The sequence below is a fragment of the Giraffa tippelskirchi genome, chromosome 6 (assembly GCF_054371585.1).
Source record: "Giraffa tippelskirchi isolate mGirTip1 chromosome 6, T2T-mGirTip1v1.2.pri, whole genome shotgun sequence".
NCBI classification, from domain to species: Eukaryota; Metazoa; Chordata; class Mammalia; order Artiodactyla; family Giraffidae; genus Giraffa; species Giraffa tippelskirchi.
In genome coordinates, this window is record NC_137280.1 from 121,165,869 (window position 1) to 121,190,999 (window position 25,131).

A 25,131-nucleotide genomic window follows, 5' to 3' on the forward strand; every position below is an offset into this window, starting at 1 on the left:
TCGAAACTAATGCCCATGCTACTTAGGTGCCTCTGAGTTTTCAGTTGTTCTCCCTTCCCCACTTTCTTGATTTTGAGTAGTTTTCTATCACTTCTCACCACTAAACTTGTCTACACTCTGTATCACTCTTCTAATTTTCTATCAGCTTAGAAACCAAAAAGTTAAGCTGGTTAGAACTAAGTGTAAAGAAAGAGTGAAAGCTTTGCTTGTGAGCAAAGTACATCCCAGAACATGGAGTTCATGGCATGACTTTTTCTCCTATAAAAACAGTTTCCTCTTATATTCTGAAATGTTATGTGATTGTCAGAGCTGGACCCCAGACACAAGAGATGTTACTGTGCTCAGACAAAGTTTTATTTCTCTCAGATTCTACTGAACTTCCTCAGCTGCTTTGCCTCCCCCAATGGACTTGCTAATCATCTTGACAAAAAAATCAGTGGAAATCACTGAGTTCTTACAGATTGTTCTTGATTAGATGTTTACATCAGAGTACACTCTTGTCAGAGAGGAGGAGTGAAAGATGTTATCAGGTAGTTTCTGTTATATAACATGTCACTCTGAAATCGATGAGTTTGGAATGACAGTCTTTGTTTATTTGTCTATGATTCTGTGGTTCAGAAGTTAGAATCAGCCTCAGCTGGGGGGGGGGGGCATTCCTGCTCCATGTGGTGTCACTTGGGGACTTTAACTAGGACACCAGGGAAGGCTGGGGAGGCTGGCCCTCTCTCACCTCATGGTTTCATCCTCCAGGAAGCCAGTAGGTAATTTCTACTCCTTGCTGTGGATGCTGGGTTACGAGAGAGAGGATGAAACTATGAGGACAGTAGGCTCAGAAGCCCCAGACTGTCACCTCAGCCATACTTTGTTGGTCAAAGCAAGTCACAAGACTGGTCTTCACTCAAGGAGTAGAGAAATAGACTCCATCTCTTGATGAGAGAAGCTGCAAAGGATTTGTGATCATTTTCAATCTGTAACAGCAACCCTCCCCCAAATTCATCCTCTTATAAGGGACCAATTAGGCATAAACTCTTCTGATTCTAAAATAATCATCTTTCCCTGGCCTTGTCCAACCTCTTGTTATCTGATTAGTGCTTGTGAATTAACAAATTGCTTTCATGTTCTGTATTTCATCTATCTGCACAACAAACTTTTGAAGTATGTCATTTCCTATTTTCAGATCAAGGATTAGAAGTCCAGCATCCCACAGCTATGAAACGGGTACCTCAAGTCCTGTGCTTGTCCTCTGTGCTCTTCTTATGAGGAATTCCATTTATTTCAAGAGGTCAGTCTGCTTACTTACTGTCATGTTTGAGATCAGATTAAAGCTAGTTCTTCCCCTGACTAAAGATTTCTGGTTTCAGGGTACCACTGAATCTTGCGAGAGGAGCACACATTTGTCTAGCATGCCCATCTCCACATGTGCTTCCCGGGGGCTCTTTACACCAGCAACTAGATTGACTGACTGCCAGGAGAAGTATATGTAGCTGGTACTCCTCAGAAGAGCAGGACTAATAGCCATCTCATTAAAAAATGATAGCAAAAGATTTATGGCTTCTAAGTATATATAGTGAACTTCTAGAAACTTATTTCCTTCAAAAGTCTGCAGCCTCTAGCTATCCTATGAAATGAGGTGTGCATGCCATGGTTCTCTAGCACAAATGAAGTTTTGAATTTAGCTGGAAACAAGTCTTCTTAAAACAGAGGAAGGTTCTACCCACACTCCTGAGAATCTTGAAAATTTGCTAAGGGGATACTTTAGAAATGAAATGTGTATAAATTAAACATTGACTAGAATATTCACACTGGACAGAATGTTCAGGGATACGTGGAGGGATCAGAGATCATTATAGCCAACTGTGAAAGCATGGTGTTGCGTGCATGGTCAGTTGTGCCTGACTTTTTGCCACCCCATGGATGGTAGCCTGCTAGGTCCCTCTGCCCATGGAATCTTCCAGGCAAGAATACTGGAGTGGGTTACCATTACCTCCTCCAGGGGATCTTCCTGACCCATGGTTGGAACCTGCGCCTCCTGCATTGGCAGGTGGGATTCTTTACCACTGAGCCACCTGGGAAGTCCAGAATGATTAGTGATACATTATTTATTTACCTATTGCAGTTCAATGCTTCCTCTAGTTTTTCAATTCAAATGCCAAGGAATCCAAGGCAGGGTTAGTTTTCATACCTTGTGACACTTAGTGGTATGTTGTCATTGATGCTACTTTCAAAGCTTCACATTTTTTTTATGTATATGGAGCATTCTTACTTGTAATTTCTTTATTCCCAATTCTGTGAGAGAGCAGAGCAGTTTCCCAAACATCTGAGTGAGGAAGCCGAGACCATGAGGAGTTAATTGGCTATTCTAAAATCACAAATCTGCGTGTGTGCGTCCATGCTGAGTCACTTCAGTCATGTTCAACTCTTTGTGACCCTATGGACTGTAGCCCACCAGCCTCCTCTGCCCATGGGATTCTCCAGGCAAGAATACTGGGGTGGGTTGCCATGCCCTCCTCCAGTGGGTTTTTTTGACCCAGGGATTGAACTCACATCTCTTATGTCTCCTGCATTGTCAGGTGGCTGCTTTACCACTAGTCCCTCCTGGGAAGCCCCAAATCACAAATAGATGGGAATACCAGACCACCTTACCCGCCTCCTGAGGAAACTGTATGCAGGTCAAGAATCAAGAGTTAGAACCAGACTTGGAGCAATGCTGCTGCTGCTGCTAAGTCGCTTCAGTCATGTCCGACTCTGTGTGACCCCATAGACGGCAGCCCATCAGGCTCCCCCGTCCCTGGGATTTTCCAGGCAAGAATACTGGAGGGGGTTGCCATGGACCGGTTCCAAATTGGGAAAGGAGTATGTCAAGGCTGTATATTGCCACCCTGCTTATGTAACTTATATGCAGAGTATACCATGTGAAATGCCAGACTGGATGAAGCACCAAGGTAGAATCAAGATTGCCGGGAGAAATATCAATAACCTCAGATATGCAGATGACACCACCCTTATGACAGAAAGTGAAAAAGAACTAAAGAGCCACTTGATGCAAGCGAAAGAGGAGAGTGAAAAAGCTGGTTTAAAACTCAACATTCAAAAAATGAAGATCATGGCATCTGGTCCCATCACTTCATGGCAAATAAATGGGGAAAGATTGGAAAGAGTGAGTTTATTTTTTGGGCTCCAAAATCACTGCAGATGGTGACTGCAGTCATGAAATTAAAAGACACTTGCTCCTTGGAAGAAAAACTATGACCAACCTAGACAGCATATTAAAAAGCAGAGACTTTTTTTTTTTTTTTTACCAACAAAGGTCCATCTAGTCAAGGTTGCTTTTTCCAGTAGTCGTGTATGGATGTGAGAGTTGGACCATAAAGAAGGCTGAGTGCTGAAGAATTGATGCTTTTGAACTATGGTGTTGGAGAAGACTCTTCAGAGTCCCTCAGACTGCAAGAAGATCCAACCAGTCCATCCTAAAGGAAATCAGTCCTGAATATTCATTGGAAGGACTGATGCTGAAGCTGAAACTCCATTACTTTGGCCACCTGATGTGAAGAACTGACTCTTTGGAAAAGACCCTGATGCTGGGAAAGATTGAAGGCAGGAGGAGAAGGGGATGACAGAGGATGAGATGGCTGGATGGCATCACTGACTCAATGGACATGTGTTTCAGCAAACTCTTTGAAATGGTGAAGGACAGGAAAGGCTGGTATGCTGCAGTCCATGGGATCACAAAGAGTCGGACATGACTGAGCAACTGAATGATGATGACTCAAGTCAAAAGTGAAACTAGGGACTTCCCTGGTGGTCCAGTGGTTAAGACTCTGTGCTCCCAGTGTAGGGGGCATGGGTTAGATCCCTGGTCAGGGAACTGAGATCCTGCATGCTGTATGATTGTGGCCAAAAAAATGAAGTGAAGCTGAAACTCCTATTATACTTCCTTCCACAGGTCATATTGCTGGCTTAAAAATATACAATAGCGTATCAATTGTTTTCTGAATATCAAATAAATGCACATATAAATGAAAGTCTAAACAAGAAAATAAAAGTTATTTTAGATCCCACCACATAGAAATAGCCACTGCCCTTCTGTCATTAGCTGGCTTTATTTTATCTTCAGCATTACTGGAATTAGTTGTGTATACAGATTTTTTTTGTTGTTTCACTTACTTTAGTTAAGCTTATGAGTATTTTTCAGTGTTATTTAAAAATCTTTGGAAATATAGCTATAAAATACTCAGTGATACTATGTCATATGCATAGTCCATAAATCATTTATTCAGTGTCCTACTGTTTGACACTATCATGGATACTATTGTATTTTTACTCTAGTAAGTAACAATGGAATGAAAAAGTTTATGTATAAATTTTCTTTTGTATTTCTGGATTTTTCCTTAGGACATATTCTTATGGAACTATAGGGTCAAAAACCATTAAGTTTTTTAAGGCACTTGACATTTCTTAAATATTAAATCTCTCCATTAAATTCAAGTGAAACTCATACTGTGCAAGAGAATGTCTCAACAGTAAGCACCAGTGTTCTCTACTGGAAATTTTCCTCTAGGAGAGGCAGGAACAAAATTCATGGATAGTAGCTTGGTCTCACAGAATAGACCCTACACAGAGATTGGAAATAAAAATTTTCATGGGCTTCACTGTTTTACTTTTACTCTCTCTGTCCCTGTTTTAAGGTTCTGCTATCATTTCCATAAAATTTTCCATTATGAGATCAAAAATTGGGAGTGACAGAAATAAAGTGTGGAACTCTAGTGAGAAGGCTGTGTTGCAGTTATCCTGGGTTTGCTTTCCTTGGCATCAGTACCACCTTTTCATTCAGTTACTTCAGCTCACCTTCAGTTCTCTGGGAAGCTTACTCTGTCTTCCTCCCCATTAAATCTCATTTTTATTATGACTTTGTCGTACTTGCTGCTTAGTTGTGGTATTAACACATTTTAAACTTTACATTTATTTGAAGACTTATATTTGGTTAGTATCTGCCTCACCTGCTTGAGGTGAGGTAATTTGAGGCCACATCTAATTTTTGCATATTATTGTATATTCAGTACAGTACCTGGCATAAAAAGATTCAATAAATATTTGTTGACTTAATAAATGATTGAATGAATGGATAAGTCAATATACAGCTGTATAAGCATCAACATAGAAGTTAGACATTAGGAACAGTAGAGGGAAGGAGATGAGTGTGGCCTTAAAAGGGAGCCTTATGGTGATGGAAACATTCCCTAGCTTGGCTGGGTCAGTGTCCAGATCCTAGTTTGGCAAGATGTGGGTAAAATATAGAGAAGATCTCTGTATTATTTCTTAGAACTGCATGTGAATCTAAATTCAAAATAAAGTTTAATTAAAAAAAAAATAGAAGTAATGTTCAGTCTGTGGAGGTTGGCCTAAAACTCTTTTCTCTACATTGAATTAAAAGGTGAGGAGAGCTCCAAACTACTTAATGTGGTTGCTGGAGAATTTCTCCACTAAATCATGAGGATAAGAATGTTGGAAGAGCTGTTCATGTCACTATACTCCTGCTGTAAATGTTTGACTGGGGAAAAAACAGCTGTACATTTTCTGAGACATACAGAGGGTATCAAATGTGAATGGACTATTTAAGAGCTCTATTTTATAAGGTGTAAAGGGTGGCCTTTTTGAAGATGCTAAACTAAGTAGTCATGGTCTGGCCTTTCTAGCAATGCAGTAAAGAATCCACCTGCAGTTCAGGAGACTTGGGTTCAATCTCTGGGTTGGGAAGATCTCCTGGAGAAAGAAGTGGCAACCCACTCCAGTATTCTTGCCTGGGAAATCCCATGGACAAAGGGGGTTTTTATATGCGAAGAAATCCTATGGCAGGTTATAGTCAATGGGATTGCAAAGAGTTGAACATGACTTAGCAACTAAATAACAACTACAATATATGAGCATACTTTTCAGGCCTATACTTAAATACCCTGGAGGAAAATATCTTCTTCTCATGCTTATTTTAGTACAGATGTGTAAATTTATGGTGGAAATGACTGTTACTAAGCCCTAATCAGAATGCTGCCTGTGATCTACAGAAGCCAAGATATTTGCTGTTGGTTTACAGAGCTAAGAGAAGAGAACTTTCAAGATGTAGTGGTAGCTGGGCTCTGTTCATTCCCTAAGGAGGGAAAAAATTATTGCAAAAATTCTTAATTAGTGAGAAAGTAACTTGGGGCCAGATAAAATAAGAGGGAGACCTTATCAATATTAGGGTCATATCCAGAGACTATCTTTTGATCTTTCTTTTTAAAAAATATATAATATGTATTCTTTAACTTATGTGTATGTGCGTGTATTTACGGATCTTTCTTTAAAAACACATCAGATTTTTCTCATTAGATTTGTTTAGTGGTTGTAGGAGGATCCCTTTTAGATTTGGTCAGTGTCCGGTTAGTATAAATGAGCATGTTTCTGAAGGACAAAGAGAATTTTGTCTTTAGTTCTGATAAACTACATCTTCAAAGACAAAATTTATTTGTATTGCTTATACAGTTCTTTGAGTATTTTAAAATTTTTTCTCCCAATTCATACCATGCCTTTTCTTCTATTTTCTTTGAATACTATCTTCCCATAGAATTTGCAGAACAAAATACCTCTGCAATTATGGGTTGTAACTGCTTAATAATTGCAAGCACATTGCTTGAGTGCTTCACACAACGGGTTGGTACAAAGACAGGACCCCTTCAGGTCATCTCTGCTGGTGATATTTATCATCAGAGAGATGCAAATATAGTCATCTGGAAATTTTCTTAATTCAAAGGATATTAGATGAGAATGGCCAAAATCTTATGATCTACAACATACTAGAAAATGAGTATAACAGAGTACAAAACACAGAGAAACAGCACTTGATTCATGCTAAAATGAAGGAAGGTTTTTGGGAAGGAGGCTGAAGAGCATGGGGAAAGTCAATTCTTGTTTGACAATCTAATTACTACAAAATAAGAGGAAATGAACAGCCTGTTGGGCTTCCCTAGTGGCTCATACGGTAAAGAATCCGCCTTCAATGTGGGAGACCTGAGTTTGATCCCTGAGTTGGGAAGATCCCCTGGAGAAGGAAATGGCAACCCACTCCAGTATTCTTGCCTGAAGAATCCCCATGGACAGAGAAGCCTGGCAGGCTATAGTCCATGGGGTCGCAAAGAGTCAGACATGACTGAACAACTAAGCGCAGCACAGCAAACAGCCTGTTGTATTAAAGGGTTGGTGGGGACTAGTAAGCTGCTGTCTGAGCATAGTTGCCAAGGTGGTAATAAAACCCTTGAGATGCACAGAGAGATGGGCATGGATCTTCTAGCAGGAGAGACAGTAAGAAAATGGAAGTGAGTGTTGGCAAATATTTTCCTGCAACCTTGAAGAAGCTCTGTTCTTTGTAACTAATGAGTAATGTGTTAATGTTTATAAAGCTGTTGTTGTTCAGTTGCTAAGTTGCGTCTGGCTCTTGTGTGACTCCATGTACTGTAGCCTGCCGGGCTCCTTTGTCCATGGGATTTCCCAGGCAAGAATACTGCAGTGTGTTCCCATTCTCTCCTCCAGGGAATCTTCCCGACCCAAGGATCCAACTTGTATCTCCTGCATAGGCAAGCGGGTTGTCTATCACTGAGCCACCAGGGAAGCCACTTATAAAGCTGAGCTCAAGGTAAATGTTGTTTTCCTTGTATAATAAGATACTGTAAAAGATGTGGCTGGAAAACAAAACATCACTAAGAAAAGGACTAGAAAAACTTGAGGTGGGCAAGAATTCAGACATATCTACACTTTTTCTTGAAAATCTCCAAATTTAGTAGTTTAATAATGGTAAGGCTATAATACCAAGTATTTAGAATGACTGTAGATCAGTTGAGTTATCAAGTCTGAGAAGAAATGAAATTAGAAAATACTTTGAGATGAATAAAAATAAAATGCAACATAGCAAAACTTACAGACTGCAGTTAAAGCAATATTTATGGGGAAAATTATAGCTGCTGATCACTGTATTTTTTAAAAGAATATAGACATCAAATTATTAACCTAAACTTTCATCTTGAGAAACTACAAAATGAAGATCAAATTAAGCTCAAAGGGCTTTCTAGTGGCTCAGATGGTAAAGAATCTGCCTGCAATGAAGGAGACGTGAGTTTGTTTCCTGGGTTGGGAAGATCCCCTGGAGAAGAAAATGGCTTACCCATTCCAATATTCTTGCCTGGAGAATTTTATGGACAGAAGAGCCTGGCAGGCTATAGTCCACGGGGTTTCAAAGAGTTGGACACAACTGAGTGACTAACACACACACATCAAGTATGGAAATAATGAAGATTAGAGCAGAAACAGATTAAATAGCAAATAGAAACATGACAGAGGAAGTCATTCAATAAATATAGTTGAGCTTATTTATGTGCCAGGCATTGTACTAAGTATAGCAAATACCATGTCTTTCTCATCCCCATGACTCTGGGTTCCTGTGGGAAAGAGTTTGAGTGGATTGCCTTTGTGACCTCTACAGTGGTTTGTAGGTAGTACCCAGTACTAGTTGTTGAATGTTGGCCCATTTGAATAATTAGTCCTTGCACATCCTTATTTCAACAATGCTCAGAGGTTCCTACAGTTCACTGTGCCTCTTTGTGTAATAACATCACTAGCTAGAAATTACTGAATATTTCCAGAGAGGTATACTCTACCTTATCATTGATGCTCACAGAAATTCTGTAAAAAGTATGATTTCCTCTTTATAAATGAGGAAACTGAATGCTGAATTGTCACACACAGTACTGTGTGGTGGAGAGGAGTTCTGAGCTGAAGTCGACAGTGCTTTTTATCACCATACCATTGTGAGTAGTAATATAAAGCCTCATTTGAATTGGACTGAATATTACATGAAAGCAAGGTGCTAAGGAGTCCATGTCTCAATGTGCTAAACTCTGTGACCTCTGAGAACAGCGACCCAGAGGGGCACACTGTCCAAGAGCGGAGTCTGGGAATGTCCTTGTCCAGTAGCTGCTGCCTTTCATGGAAAGTGAGCTTTCAGATTTCAATGCTGAGAGCTATGGAAGGCCTCCTCAAATTGATTTTTTTTTTTTCTATGATGCCTTTTGTACCCTTTAGCAACCCAGGCTTATTTTTTGATCGAACTAGACCCTAGTAATTTCCAGACTAAATGGATTTCAGAAGTTCTAAAAGGCTGAACTCTTTGAAAAATACACAGCCTACAGGTGGTCACAGAGGGAACCTTCCTCTTGAGCCAACTGCATTCTGAATATTGAAATGTCATTTTTATCACTAATGCAGTTTTTCCAGATGGATTCTTTTTCAGGTTTGCTCAACATTCGCAGAAGGATAAGTTCTTGTTATTAAAAAATTTCTTTGAATTTGAAATAAACTAAAATTAGAAATAATGTTCTTTGAGAGGAAATGTGAATTAAGATGCCTCAAATTTCACTTATTCCTGATGCAGTTTTCCCTAAGAATGTTGTCAGCATTGCACTGGCCACCTGATGCAAAGAGCTGACTCATTTGAAAAGACCCTGATGCTGGGAAAGATTGAAGGCAGGAGGAGAAGGGGACGACAGAGGATGAGATGGTTGGATGGCATCACTGACTCGATTGACATAAGTTTGAGTAAACTCTGGGAGTTGGTGATGGACAGGGAGGCCTGGCGTGCTGCAGTCCATGGGGTCGCAAAGAGTCGGACACGACTGAGTGACTGAACTGAACTGTATTAAGTAGGGAAAAAATGCTTAGTAACTCAACAGAGTTTATTCCATAGGGATAGTGAGTATATCCATTTAGGCTAATAACTACAGCATATGGTAGTTACCTAAAGTAAGCACATTTTCCACCTGGAAGGCAAATTTGAAAGCTAAATTCTGTATTTTATCTTGTTGATGTCACATTTTGTAGTGTCCCTGTGATCTAATTATCAAGTATGTAGGTTGCAAAGTTTTGTTTTTTAACTTCTTAATTGAGACATTATATGTATATATATATATTATATTGTGTGTGTATGTGTATATATATATATATATAAATATATATATATATAGTTAAGCATATAAATCTTCTGTGAAAGATCCAATAAATGTTACCATATGTATACATCTGTGTAACCACCATCCAGATCAAGATGTAGAACATTTTCAGCACCTCCAGAAAGTCCTTTTGTGCCTCCTTTTAGCCAATAACCTCTTCAGAGATAACCACATTCTAACTTTTGTCACTATATATTAATATTTGTTTTGCTTGTCTGTAAGCTTTATAACCATGAAATCAGCGTGTACTCTTTGGTTTCCAGTTTCTTTTGTTCAGCGTTATCTCTGTGATATTCATGCATGTTGCATGTAGCACTAGATCATTCTTTTTTTGTTCTGTGTGGTATTCCACGTACCACACTTCCTTTGAGGAATCATAGTCAAGATGGCCATAAATTTACTCAGCAAAATAGGCAAAGAACCTATCTATCAGTGCCAGAGGAAGGTATAGTAGATTTAAAAAAAAATCCTGTGATCTTATGTCATCCTATAGGGAGGGAGGGAAGGAGAGAGGGAGGGAGAGAGAGAAAGTGCCATCATCTAGTCAGAAAACGTTTATCTCACATGAGCAGACTAGTCAGCCTTTTGTTGGATCTGGGCAGTTTTGCTTCTCAACTGTCTCTACAATGGTTTGCACTATTCAGGAATTCCTAATAAGATGATATTGTTAATTGACATGCATGGGAGAAAATATTCCTTTTTGGTTCATAGTCAGGGGTCGCACAGAGTCGGACACGACTGAAGCGACTTAGCAGCAGCAGCAGCAGTAAAAGTATATTTAGTCATTTAAATAGTGTCATCTTCAAGAAGAGGCAGTTTCTAGGAGCAGCACCCTTGGGACAAGCGTTGATGGTAGCCTGAGTCATGTTGATGCTCAGTACAGAGAGTAGTATGTGGAGTGTCTTCAGTACAGTCGGTACGTGAGACTATGAGGACCAAGAAAAAGGAGGCTCTATAGGTAGTGCTTACCATAGATGTGAAAGAGCAGAACAAAGTGAGATGGGTGAGGAAGTTTAATGGAATAAAACTTGAGACTCCGGTGGTTTTATGTGGAAATACGATGGTATGGAGCATCTGAACACATACCACGTTTACCAGGGGGTGGCGATGAATAGAGAAATGGGAGCCTAGATTGTCTTTCAGTGTTTGAGGCTCTTCTATGATCTTGTAGGGGACTGAGGCATTCTGAGATCATTCCAGCATAAAGTGTACAAAGCTCCAGACCTTATCAGTAGTGTATTGTCTTGGGCCAGCCATCTCACTGGTCATGACAACTAAAATCTGAGAGGCATTTGATAAGATACTAAAAAAGGTAAATGATATAGAATTCATGTATCATGAGAGGAAGAGTTTGAGGAGGGAGCATAACTTTTAAATTATTTCAACTTCATCATTCCAGTTATATCATTAAAATAAATATGTATTTTGTCTACAATTCATTTATTCATTCATTCAGTTAGCTTTTGTTACCTCCTACCATGTGCTGGGATACTTATAGGCAGCAATGCGCATTGTCATTGAGCCTATACTGAATCAGCATCTTTTCCAAGGACATTTTGTCCTACAGCTGTTTTTGCTGCTTGAACTTTCAAGTTTGTGACTATATTTACAGTTTCCTTTTTGCCTTTGACATTTGTACTTCTCAACTCAATGCTTGAGTAACTTTCCATGCCCTTTACATATCCTGCAGCTAATAACTATGCTGCATGCTTAAGAAAAAGGAAAGAATCTTGATTCGGGAATTTGTTGAGAATTATGAGCCAAAAGCTTCTACATCCTGACTATGCATTTTCTGAGCATGGTTTACAAAGGAAAAGCATCTGGGTTTGTTTGGATATGGAAGGAAAAGTAGGCATCTGCTGGAACTTTGGGCCATCTGTAATGAAGTTCCTTTACTATCAAGGGGGAATTTGGTTTTCTTCATCCTTTAGCTTCAGATGGTCTGAGAAATGTTTCTGTTATGTAAGCTGCTCATGCCAGCGCTGTGACAAACCTAGGCAGCATATTAAAAAGCAGGACATCGCTTTGCCAACAGTGGTCTGTATGGTCACAGCTATGTTTTCTAGTAGTCATGTGTGGATGAGTCAGGTGGGTGAGATTGGACCATAAAGAAAGCTGAGCACCAAAGAATTGATGCTTTTGAATTGTGGTGCTAGAGAAGACTGTTGAGAGTCCCTTGGACTGCAAGGAGATCAAACCAGTCAACCCTAAAGGAAATCAGTCCTGAATGTTCTTTGGAAGGACCGATGCTAAAGCTGAAGCTCCAAATACTTTGGCCACCTGAAGTGAAGAGCTAACTCATTGGAAAAGACTCTGATGCTGGGAAAGATTGAAGGCAAAAAGAGAAGAGGGCGAAAGAGGATGAAATGGTTGGATGGCATCACCGACTCAATGGACATGAGTTTGAGCAAACTACGGGAGATGGTGAAGGACAGGGAAGCCTGGCATGCTGCAGTTCATGGGATTGCAAAGAGTCAGACATGACTTCACGGCTGTAAGACACCAAAAACAGTGCCCAGTACAGAAAGTTCAATAAGAGATGTCATTCAGGAGATGAATTGGGTTCACTCTTGACTGAGAAAAAAGGGCCAAGGAGAAGGAATGAAGGAGATAAAATGGACGAAGAAAACAAATCCAGAAGGAGAAAAAGCATTTAACCCTAGCTGAGCTTACAATATTACACCCAGGCTCTCATTTTTTGAGCACTTACTATTTGTCAGAGCCTCTGTAGCTCCCAGGGCTGGCAGTATCTAATTTAAGTGTTCCAGCAATCCCATCAGATACCTACTATTGATTTTATCATGTTAAGATAAGGAGACTGAAGATCAAATGCTTTGTCCAGATCATGCAACTGACATGCCACAAATCTGGGATTTGAACTCTGGCATGAATGGCCCCAGGAGCTATGAATTAACCAACTGGCATGCTGTCCCTGATTTCAGATGTATGTGCACAGCAGTGAGGGGCAGCTTGCAGCAAGCAGCAGTGAGCAGTAACTGGAAGCAGGGTCTTAGTTTCCTAGACCTGGAGTCCTAACCACCGGACCACAGGGGCCAGCAGTTAGGGCCAAGGCCCCTAGTCTTGCCTGCCTAGTCAAGAACAAATTCAGGCAAAGAGGCAGAAGGTAAAGAGTAAAGTAAAAAGTTTATTGAAAAATACATGCAGAAAGGCGCATGGGTGAGCTCAGAAAGAGTCCTGCCTTTGGTAAGTGTAAATCCTTTATAAGGGGGCAGCTCTCCAGGTCTTTGTCTTCCCTCAGGCCAGTCACCTTCCTTTGTTACCCCCGGTAAATTTGTCTCAGTGTGCATGCAGACCTTAGCCAAAATGGATCTCAAAGTAAAGGCTCATTGTGGTTTTGATTTGCATTTCTCTAATAATGAGTGATGTTGAGCATCTTTTCATGTGTTTGTTAGCCATCTGTATGTCTTCTTTGGAGAAATGTCTGTTTAGTTCTTTGGCCCATTTTTTGATTGGGTCGTTTATTTTTCTGGAATTCAGCTGCAGAAGTTGCTTGTATATTTTTGAGATTAATTGTTTGTCTGTTGCTTCATTTGCTATTATTTTCTCCCATTCTGAAGGCTGTCTTTTCACCTTGTTTACAGTTTCCTTTGTTGTGCAAAAGCTTTTAATTTTAATTAGGTCCCATTTGTTTATTTTTGCTTTTATTTCCAATATTCTGGGAGGTGGGTCATGGAGGATCCTGCTGTGATTTATATCATTTCACACCAGTCAGAATGGCTGCTATCCAAAAGTCTACAAGCAATAAATGCTGGAGAGGGTGTGGAGAAAAGGGAACCCTCTTACACTGTTGGTGGGAATGCAAACTAGTACAGCCACTATGGAGAACAGTGTGGAGATTCCTTAAAAAACTGGCAATAGAACTGCCATATGACCCAGCAATCCCACTGCTGGGCATATACACCGAGGAAACCAGAATTGAAAGAGACGCGTGTACCCCAATGTTCATCGCAGCACTGTTTACAATAGCCAGGACATGGAAGCAACCTAGATGTCCATCAGCAGACGAATGGATAAGGAAGCTGTGGTATATATACACAATGGAATATTACTCAGCCATTAAAAAAAATACATTTGAATCGGTTCTACTGAGATGGATGAAACGAGCCCATTATACAGAGTGAAGTAAGCCAGAAAGAAAAACAACAATACAGTATACTAATGCATATATATGGAATTTGAAAGATGGTAATGATAACCCTATATGCGAGACAGAATAAGAGACACAGATGCATGGAACAATTTTATGGACTCTGAGGGAGAAGGTGAGGGTGGGACGTTCTGGGAGACTAGCATTGAAACATGTATATTATCATATGTGAAACAGAACACCATTCCATGTTCGATGCATGTGACAAGGGCTCAGGGCCGGGGCAATGGGATGATCCAGAAGGATGGGATGGGGAGGGAGGTGGGTGAGGGGTCCAGGAAGGGGAACACATGTAAACCCATGGCTGATTCATGTCAATGTATGGCAAAAACTATTACAATATTGTAAAGTAATTAGCCCCCAACTAAAATAAATAAATTTATTAAAAAAAAAAAAAAAAAAAGTAAAGGCTTCTGGGAGGAGCAAGACTCATTATGGCCTGGAATTATCCTCTGACTTTTGACTCCAAAGAGCCTTTCTGTGCTTGTGTAGTGTCTCCCTTATCTTTTACTCAGACAGGGTTTTTTTTCTTCTCTTAGTCCTTGCCATGATTATTCCCTTGATGTGTTAACTAGAGACAAAGACTGGCTATTTACCCTGTTTTTGTTGTTACTTGCAAATGTAAATGCAAATGGGGGCGAGCTGTGAATTCCTCAACTGGAGCCTACCTAGCTCTTATCTCAAGAAATGCAAAGAGGAGGCTGGCTGATTGTTAATGTCCAGCCTCAGTTCAGTTCAGTTAAGTTCAGTCGCTCAGTCCTGTCCAACTCTGCGACCCCATGGACTGCAGCATGCCAGGCCTCCCCGTCCATCACCAACTCCTGGAGTTTACTCAAACTCATGTCCATCGAGTCGGTGATGCCATCCAACCATCTCATCCTCTGTCGTCCCCTTCTCCTCCTGCCTTCAATTTTCGCCAGCATCAGGGTCTTTTCAAATGAGTCAGCTCTTTGCATCAGGTGGCCAAAGTATTGGAGTTTCAGCTTCAACATCAGTCCAGCCTGGAGCCCATCTATTTCCTACCTCATCCCCATCTCTATCTGTAGGTTGAGATAATGAAAGGTGTGTAGGACAGAGTGCTGTTCACTAGGAGGTGAAAGTAATCAGAGGCTAAGTCTTGAGACAGAAGGATGTATCCTTGAGTTTAATAAAACTGGGTTCTCTTCAATCCTCAGAATGCTCTAATGCTTCAGGTGGCTCTATACTTGGAGGAGTGGTGTTGGAAATGCTCTCAAAATGGTGTCACAGGAATAGAACAGACAATCGAAAAAGGTAGCCTTTACTTTTGTAGAAGGATGTGCTACAGACAAAGGTTTGGGAGCAAGCACAGGGAGTAGGAAGTCTGCTCCATTTTTATTCCTAAAATGCAGATTCTCTCCTCCGGCTCCTCATAGGCTGAGTCACAGCGTTCCGGTCTTCCCGGATATTATCTAAGCTTTCAATTGGACTATTTATATTAACTATTTTCCCCACACTTTTAGTTTTTTTTGTGCATATCCAGGACAAAGCCCGTGAAATTAGCCCACCAAAATGTTCTTGTGAGGAAGGAGAATTAGGAAGTGAAAAGAACAAAGGATTGGCATCTAGCCACCATTTTAGGAATCTTATTTATAAGCCAGCTATGTATCTTTTTGTTTAACTATTCTAAGAATGAATCACTTCTTTATTTCTTATAACTTCTCCTTTGATAGAAAAGATCATATCCTTCTTACAGTGGGTATCACTGCCTGTCAAACCTGGGTGTGTCCTTTATGGAACCGTAATTGTCTTGTCTTCATTTGTCAACCACTCTGAAAGTAAACCAGAACCTCTGCAACTGGGAGAGCTCATTAACCTTCCATAAGCTCTCTTCTTATAATGTCCCATCTGCATTTCCCCCTTGCTGCTGTGAAGTATGACGCAGATGTGATTACTTGGTTTTTGCAGGTAAGGAGCCTGAACCACAGGAAACTACATAGAATCTGGACTACCTGGGCCCCTGCCCCCTCCCTGTTCTCCAGGCTAATTCAGTTGTTTGGGCTTCTGTCTGTGTTGTCCTAGATCAGAGAACTAGTGCTAGTTCTTGTAAGAATTTAAATTAAATTTCAAAGGATTCTCAGGCTTGATTTCTCTTTCTTTTTTTAAGGAAAATGGTCTCAAAGACTTGATGTAATCAGTCATTCGAGTCCTTCCTGCTCTAGAGCCAATTCTGCAAGCTGTTTCTGGGAAATGTGGAGCAGCAGCTCACCCAGCCTTGCTGAAGCCTGCGGGGTGGGCAGAGCAACCAAGGACCCCATTAGTAATTCTGGAACCATTAAGAAGGACTGTGCAACCTTCACAACTGGCTCTATCTATGCTACTTGGGCTCTATTCATGATCTTTCTTCCTAAAAACCATTAGCTCTTTATTATGCCAGGCATTATACTGTGTGCCAGGGTTTTAGAGTTAAATGAAACTCTGTCCTTAACTTCAAAGTAATCATAGCTCAAATGAAGTGTGTATTGGGGGGGGGGCGGTAATCATGTTACCAACATACCCTTAATATCTATAAGTCATGATTAAGCATGAGACCAACTGCATGAATAGTGTGCTGCAGGATTTCTGAGGAAGAAAGAATTGATTGTGCTTTGGGTAAGGAGAATGAGTGGGGGAGGCTGTTTGAGTTGGGCTTTGGGGCCCAGGAGAATTTTACAGCAGAAACATTATGAGCAAAAGTGAGAAAATGTAAGAATAGTTTGAAAATAATAATTCCAAAGAAGGTTCTGTGGTTTTTAATTACTTCCTTAAAGCCTTCTTCACTTACTTGTTTATTCAGCAAATATTTGCTGGGTTGCTACCTGTGCCAGGGCCTGGCTCAGCTCTAAGGATGCAGCAGTGTCGGAGAGCAGCCGGGTCCCTGCCCTGTGGGAGATGAAAGCCTCGTGGAGGGAGGGAAAAGCGAACTGGCCGATGACACGAGCATTTCTTTGGTAATAATAATGGTAAGGAGAAGTAAAAGGACTGGAGAAGGAAATGGCAACCCATGCCAGTATCCTTGCCTGGAGAATCCTGTGGATGGGGGAGCCTGGCAGGCTACAGTCCCTGGGGTCACAAAGAGTTGGACACAACTTAGCAACTACACACACACACACACACACACACACACACACACACACAGAAGTAAAAGGGCATCAAAAATGTGCCTAAAAAAGAGGCCAGAGCTTGACTTTGGATACTGAGGAGGCAGTCAGGATGGGCTTCTTTAAGAAGTAATATTTTAAGTTGGAATCCGGAAGATGATTAGGAATTAAGTGAAGGGGAAAAGCATTCCCAACATGGGACGTCATTATGGGTCGAATTGTATCCCCCTGCCCCATTTATATGTTGAAAGCCTAAAATCAGTACCTCAGAATGTGACTGGATTCAGACCTGGAGCCTTTAAAGGGGTGATTAAGTTAAAATAGGGCCATTAGAATGAGCACTAATCCAATCTGACAGGTGTTATTCTAAGAAGAGGAAATTGTGATACACAAAAAGATACCAAGGGTGCAAGGGCACAGAGGAAGGATCTTGTGAGAACACCACAGGAAGACAGTCACTTGAAAGTCAAGGAGAGAGGCCTCAGGAAATCAACACTGCCAACACCTTTGACATTGGACTTATAGCCCCCAGAACTGTGAGACACATTTCTGTTGCTTAAGTCACCCAGTGGGTGGCATTTTGCTTTGGCAGTTCTAGCAGCTAATACAGGGGTAGGATGTGCTAAGGCCATCGAGTGTGCAGGAGCCCTGTTGAGGACTGGAAAGGTGGCAGGTGTGGCTGATGGTACTTCCACTGTTGACCTGGTTAAGTCTGTCCCCTATCCCTGGAACTCGGAGTGGTCTCCTTGTAAGGCAAAGGTCTTGGGCTGATTGACTATCTCTGGGGTCCCTCCTGGGCCTGGAATGCTGTAAATTCAATGTATAAATCCATATAATCCTAGAACCTTAGAGAATAAATGGGTAAGATGATTATTTAGGAAACTTTCAAAACATTCTTTTTTCCCCCCCTCAGTTTTATTGAGGTATAATTGACAAATAAAATTATATACTTTCAAGTGTACAGTGTGATGATTTAACATACATATACTTTGTGAAATGCTTACCACAATCAGGTTAATTCTCAGATTCACCATTTCACATAGTTACTGCTCCCACCCATTTTGTGTGTGTGTGTGGTGAGAGCACTTACTGCTTTCTTATCAAATTTTAAGTATGTATTATTATTAACTTCGGAGAAGGCAATGGCACCCCACTCCAGTAATTACCCTGCTGTACACTAGATTCCCAGAACTTATTTATCTTACAACTAAAGGATTGTACCCTTTGACAAGCATCTCCCCATTTTCCCCAACCTCCAGCTTCTGATAACCACTATTCTCTACTTTCTGTTTCTCTGTGTTTGCCTTTTTTGGGGGGGTTACACATGTAAGTGAGATCACAGAATATTTGTCTTTTCCTGAGTTATTTTGCTTAGCATGATGTCCTCTCAATGCATCCATTTTGTTGCAAGTGGACTTCCTTCTTTATCATGGCTGAATAATATTCCATTCTCTCTCCCTCTTCCTCTCTCCCCTCCACCCCTGTTTATGTCTTCTTTATCCATTCATCTGTTAACAGATACTTAAAGTTGTTTCTATATGCTGGCTTTGTGAATAATGCTTCAGTGAACATGGGGATGCAAATACCTCTTTGAGATACTGATTTCATTTCCTTCAGAAATACACCTCAAAGAGAGACTACCAGGTCAAATGATAGTTTCATTTTAAAACTTTTGAGCAACCTTCATACTGTTTTCCATAAAGGCTATACCAATTTACATTCACATCAACAGTCTAAAAAATCTCCCTTTTCTTCACATCCTTGTCAACAATTTATCTTTTGTCTTTTTCATAAGAGTCATTCTAACAGATATGAGGTGATAATTCATTGTGGCTTGATTTACATTTCCCTGATAATTAGTGATGTTGAGCATCTTTTCGTGTATGCGTTGGTCATTTGAATATCTTCTTTGGGAAAAAAAGTCTACTTGGGTCCTTTGCCCATTTTTATGTTGAAATATTTTCTTTGTCTACTGTTGGATTGTATAAGTTTGTTACGTATTTTGGATATTAACCCATTATTAGATGTATGCCTTGAATATATTTTTTCCTATTCCATGGGTTGCCTTTCTATTTTGTCAGTTATTTCGTTTGCTCTATGCAGAAGCTTTTTAGTTTAGCGTGCTTTCCATTGCCTGTGCTTTTGGTGTCATATCAAAAAAATTATTGCCAGGGCCTATGTCAAGAAGGTTTTTCCCTGTTTTCTTCTAAGAGTTTTTCAGTTTCAAGTCCTACACAGTAGTTCCCCATTATCCACAGGGCTATGTTTTAAGATCCGTAGTGAATGCCTAAAACCATAGATGGTATCAAACTCTATATATGCTACATTTCTTCCTGTACATAGATGTCTATAATAAAATTTAATTTACAAATTAAGCCCAGTAAGAGATTAACAACAATTATAATAAATAGAAAAATTATGGCAATATATTAGAATAAATGTTATGTGTATATTATTTCTCTTTCTCAAAATATCTTATTGTACAATACTCTTCTTGTGATGATGTGGGATGACAAAATGCCTATGTGATGAGATGAAATGAGATGAATGATGTAGGCATTGTGATAGAGTATTAGACTATTATTGACCTTGTGACAATATGTCAGAAGGAGGATCATCTGCTTCAGATGTTTTTGGATCATTGAGTCATGATGATGTCAATGGTTAGATGTCAGGAGCAGACAGAGATGGTGGTTGGGGATCCCAGGTAGGGATAACATGAGATTTTATCATGCTACTCAAAATAGCATGCAGTTTAGAACTTATGAATTGTTTATTTCTGGAATTTTCCACTTACTATTTTTAGACTGAATTTAACTACTGGTAACTGAAACCATGGAAACAAAACTGTGGATGGGGAGACTACTGTGTTTAAATCTTTAATCCATTTCTAATTAACTTTTGTGAATGGTATAAGATAGTGGTCTAAAGTCATTCTTTTGTATGTGGATATCGAGTTTTCTCAACACTATTTATTGACAAGATTTCCCTTTTATATGTTCTTGGCACCCTTGTTCAAGATTAGTTCACCGTTTATGGGTGGTTTTTTGCCTGGGCTCTTTATTCTGTTCCATTGGTCTGTATGTCTAGTTTTATGCCAGTACTATACTGTTTTGATCACTATAGCTTTGTAATATAGCTTAAAATCAGAAAGTGTAATGCCTCCATCTTTGTTCTTTCTCAAGACTTACTTTGGCTCCTTGGAGTCTGTTCCTGGTTCCATATAAATTTTAGGATAGTTTTCTCTGTGTCTGTGAAAATATCAATGGAAATTTGATTTTTGTTTGTTCGTTCACTCAGTCGTGTCCTACTCTTTGTGACCCCGTTGACTGCAGCACACCAAGCTTCCCTATCCTTCACCATCTCCCGGAGCTTGCTCCAACTCATGTCCATTGAGTTGGTGATGACATCTAACCATCTTGTCTTCTGTCTTCCCCTTCTCCTCCTCCTTCAATCTTTCCCAGCACCAGGGTCTTTCCTAATGAGTCAGCTCTTCACATCAGGTGGCCAAAGTATTGGAGCTGCAGCATCAGTCCTACCAATGAATATTCAGGATTGATTTCCTTTAGGATTGACTGGTTTGATCTCCTTGCAGTCCAAGGGACTCTCGAGTTTTTTCAACACCACAGGAGCTTTGATAGAGATTGAACTAAATCTTTATATTGCTTTGAGTAGGCTTCCCAAGTAGTGCTAGTGGTAAAGAACCTGCCTACCAACACAGGTGACATAAGAGACAGGGGTTCAACCCCTGGTGAGTAGTGTGGACATTTTAATGATGTTAATTCTTCTAATCCATGAATATGGAAATATCTTTCTATTTATCAATTTATATTTTCTTCAATTTCTTTCATCAATTTCTTAACAGTTTTCAGTGTTTAGGCATTTTACCTTCTTGGTAAAATAACACTTATTTCTTAGTATTTTGTTGTTTTTGCTACTAAAGTGAATGGATTATTTTTTTAATTTCTCATTCTGATAGTGCATTGTTATTGTATAGAAATGCAACTGATTTGTGTACATTAATTTTGTACACTGCAACTTTATTATATTATTATTATATAAAACAGACTTTTGTCTGGAGCCAAGAAGAGCCAACACTTCTTGGCTATAATTTGCAAGTCTCTATTATCATGCTCGATGTCATGTTCAAGTGCATAATAGCCAAACAGTGACAGATAACAGATACATTGACACTCCCATGTCTAAGAAGGATGGAAGAATATGTGGCAGTATATTTTGAGGGGTTTAGTGAGGACAGATCTTGAGGACTTTGTGGGGAGCTGGCTACTTAGGAAGATGAGCAACCAGGAGCTCCTGTTTCCAGACACCTTCAGGAAGTCATTTTCTGGTCTTGCCTATATCTTGTAGGCATAGGCCTGATCTCTGTCATTGCAGCCTGGCTTCCTAGTTTGTGTTTGGTTTGGGCAGACTTGCTCAGCACCTTCCCAAACTCCCAATCACCTTTCCACTCTGTCTAAATAGCTTTGCTATGATGAAAGAAACAGACAGAGTTAAACTATTCCCCAATGATATCAAATAAATTGGCACAATTAGGGAAACTGGATGACTAGAATGGTGGCATAAGAGATACTTGTCCCTGTGTACCTTTTTCAGTCTTTTCGCTTTATAGCCAGTGAATGTATTATTTATTCCCACAAAATGAAATTCAAAACTGATGCATAAATAAGCAAATACATAAATCATATTCCCTTGGTGGTTCTGCTACACAGCCAGGTTTGAGAATCACTGCATTAACTCATCATAAGGGAGGAAAGTAAACTCAAATTGCTTAGCCCATTTATCAATCTTCTAGTGTAGGCATCTGCCTTGTATCCCCAGTGCTTAGTACAGGGCATGGATGAAGGGTACTCAGTAAATATTTGTTGAATTTAAATTATTCTTCACTTGACCTCTATAGGAGATTGAGTTGAGTTGGCCTGATGTTCTGTGTGTGTATCTTTACCTGTCACCCATAACACTAAGGGCCATATCATCATGTTCCACATGAAGAACTGATCTCAAATATCTAGCTCTGAAGTGCATTTCACTGGGCTAACCCCAAGGAGCAATAGGGCTCCTTCTCTAACCCTTTTCAAAATTGTGACCTTTCCAACCTGAATTTGGAAAGAATCTCAGGGAAAAAGTCAGAATTCTGTATCAACAGGGCGTAATGCAAGCTTGGGAAAGTCTTCATGGAGGAGGGCACACCTTGACCTGGTCTATGAGAATGGCTAGTATTTCATAGAACAATGCTGTCATGGGAGAGGTGGATTTGGGGATTAGGAGCTATGGAAATGGGAAAGTGTAAAATGGGGAAATGCTTTGAGTGGGAAAGTGGATAGGTGTTTAGGGGAAATTGGGAATAGCCTAGCTCTGAGAAAGGCAAACCAGGAGATGCAGGCTGGAGAGAGGAGTGGGCCAGATTGTGAGAGGCCTAATGAGAACAGTGTAAAAGTGTTTGATATGATACACAGAGGAAATTACAATTGTTATCTCATTAGGATTATTAAGACCTGGTTGAAGAAATACTGCAGATTATGGCTTTGTAGCCAAATCGGGCTGCTATTTTAAGCAAGAAATATGCCCCAAAGCTTGCTGCAGAAGCAGACAGTATCTGTGAAACCACGCTCTCCAGAAAAAGAATGAGTTCTGGGACAGATTCAGACAGGTTTTTGATGTTGAACCTGCTGAGAATAATGAGGAGAAGAGGTAGTGAGTGAGAAGAATAAGATAATCATTCCTTGAAGAAAGAAATATAGAAGCAGAGAAAATAACTGTTTTCTCCTCTCTGTGTGACAGGGAAAGAAAGGCTGAGAAGGGTGATGATAAAAGGTGGCCCCAGATGAAATTGAGGATCAAGTGACAGAAATCGATTCCCTGGCAATTGTATATCCATCCTGAGCCCAGAGGCAGAGCCACCCTGGACTTTTGTTCCATATTTTCAGCTCAGTAAATCCCTTTCCTTTTCCCTAAAGCTCTTCTTGCCGAGTCTTTGTTGGAAAGGATGGGATGTGTTCTTCCATCTCATCTGAAAGCTGCCAGGCATTCTGAGTGTGTGCCATGTCAGCACACCTCCCCACAGATGGCAGGGAACTCCAAACAACATGAAAGAGTCCAAATTAATGGAAAACAGTGCAAAATAAAACACTCTGTATGTGAGTCCAATTTGCCCACAAATGTTTTAAGGGAGGAAATAGGAAAGAAATCAAGCAAATTAACTTCTTTCAGGAAGTCAGTTTCATTCTTCTAGGAGAATAGGAGAACCTGGGGAGTAGGGGTCACAGTTGTACATTCCACCCCTAAACTGGAAACAGATATTTGTTCTACAGGCTAAAAAGGCTTGACATGTGGGAGTTACCTTTTTGATACAATCTGATGCAAAATATCCCCTGCCCAATAAGTTTCAGGTCTTATAAATCAAGGCACATTTCTTAATAAGGTTATTTTTTTCTCTTTCTTATTTTTAATGTTCAAATTCCTATTAACAGCTCTTTTCAAGGGAGATGGGGATGAATTTAGAAAAGATGTTCTTCAGGGACTAGATGGAGCCCACACTGTTGCCCTGTCAGGCTGCGTGAAATTTCCCCTTAGGCTAACACATAACTAGCTTACTCCAGCTTGGTTTATAGAGGGCTATGGAATGTAAATTTGCATGGAAAAAGGTCTAGGGGTGAAATTAAGTATCAAGAGAGTCCATTTGCTGTTGCAGCTGGAAGATCAGCCCCAGCAGGGCTAGCACAAGGTTGAGGTGAACAAGGTACTAAGGATAAAATTTAAGGAGGCACTCACTCTCAGGGTTATTTAAATGCAGACTAAGCCCCAGGAGCCTCCTTAAATTTTGCTCCCCGTGTGCCTCACTCTAGTCCCTGCCCAGAACCTCAGTGCTCCAGTCACAGACGCCTTGACAATTATGCTGCTGAATCACCATTTATCCAGCAGTTACGTTCCTAAATATTATTCACAAATATTGAGAAGCTTCATCTGTTTCTTAGGATCTTCCACTGGCAAGGGCTCCAACCCTGTTAACTTTCTGTTTCCCTTATTGCTTCATACAGATAACCTTAAATGTTAAGAAGTTGACATTGAATGAATTGATAAAAGAAAAATAATCATGGGGTGTTAATGATCACCTCCCAAATCTATTTTACATTTTTGTTTTCCTGTTTTATTTTCTATAATATGAGACTGGCTGTGATAAATTTGGATTTCAGTAGTCCCACTAGGAGGCTAGACAAAATGAGAGTAACCATGACTCATCTTACTGCCCATGCATCATGCACACATTCTAGGTCAAAGCTATGTGTTGTATTTAAGTGTCTTAAAGTACCCAATAGATCCTACATTCTCAGGGTTGAATTAGTTGGGAACCTGCTATTAACCACCTAGAGAAATGGATTCTCACATTCTGTGGTCCTTGATCTAGCATCTTGCTAATAAACAAGGGCATCTCTATCAGCCTGAATAACAAGATTCAGATCATTTCATTTTAACCTTTTTTTGTAAATCACAGGATCAGTTTTGGCCAGTACAAGCTTGAACCCAAGACAATTTTAAGACCTTGGCCAACGGAGGACATCTTCAGGTCATTTCATCCTAAGTATCAGAAAAGTTGTATCTGCATCATTCATTGCAGAATGCTATGGAAATATGATAACTGGATATCTAAGAGGATACTTCTTGAAAGGGCAGCTCTATCAATATTTTTTTTTTCAGTTTCCATTGCTTTTATGATTAAAAGATCCTTTACTGTTAAAAAACAAAATTAAACTGAGTAAATTTAAAAAATCATATTGGTTTTATTCAGTGATTCATGCATCAGGCAGCATCCAGGCTAGCA

At 40.1% G+C, this 25,131-nt stretch overlaps 1 protein-coding gene across 8 annotated transcripts in view; it reads left to right on the forward strand.

The window, feature by feature from the left end:
* Positions 1-25,131, forward strand: part of LOC145510158 (uncharacterized) — a 735,177-nt gene that overhangs the window by 311,310 nt on the left and 398,736 nt on the right. For 2 of the 8 annotated variants that reach the window (XR_014056826.1, XR_014056829.1), the window contains exons 5-6: positions 1,178-1,282; positions 16,991-17,156. The exons of 2 other annotated variants lie outside the window; for them this stretch is intronic. Coding sequence is in view for 1 of the 6 variants with exons in the window: in XM_081500642.1 (XP_081356768.1) it covers positions 1,257-1,282 (26 nt within the window). In the remaining 5 variants the exon portion in view is untranslated. Of the gene's footprint in view, positions 1-1,177; positions 1,283-7,560; positions 7,664-16,990; positions 17,157-25,131 lie in introns of those variants that run through there. 4 more of the 8 variants (XR_014056828.1, XR_014056832.1, XR_014056824.1 and 1 more) reach the window with 2 other exon arrangements.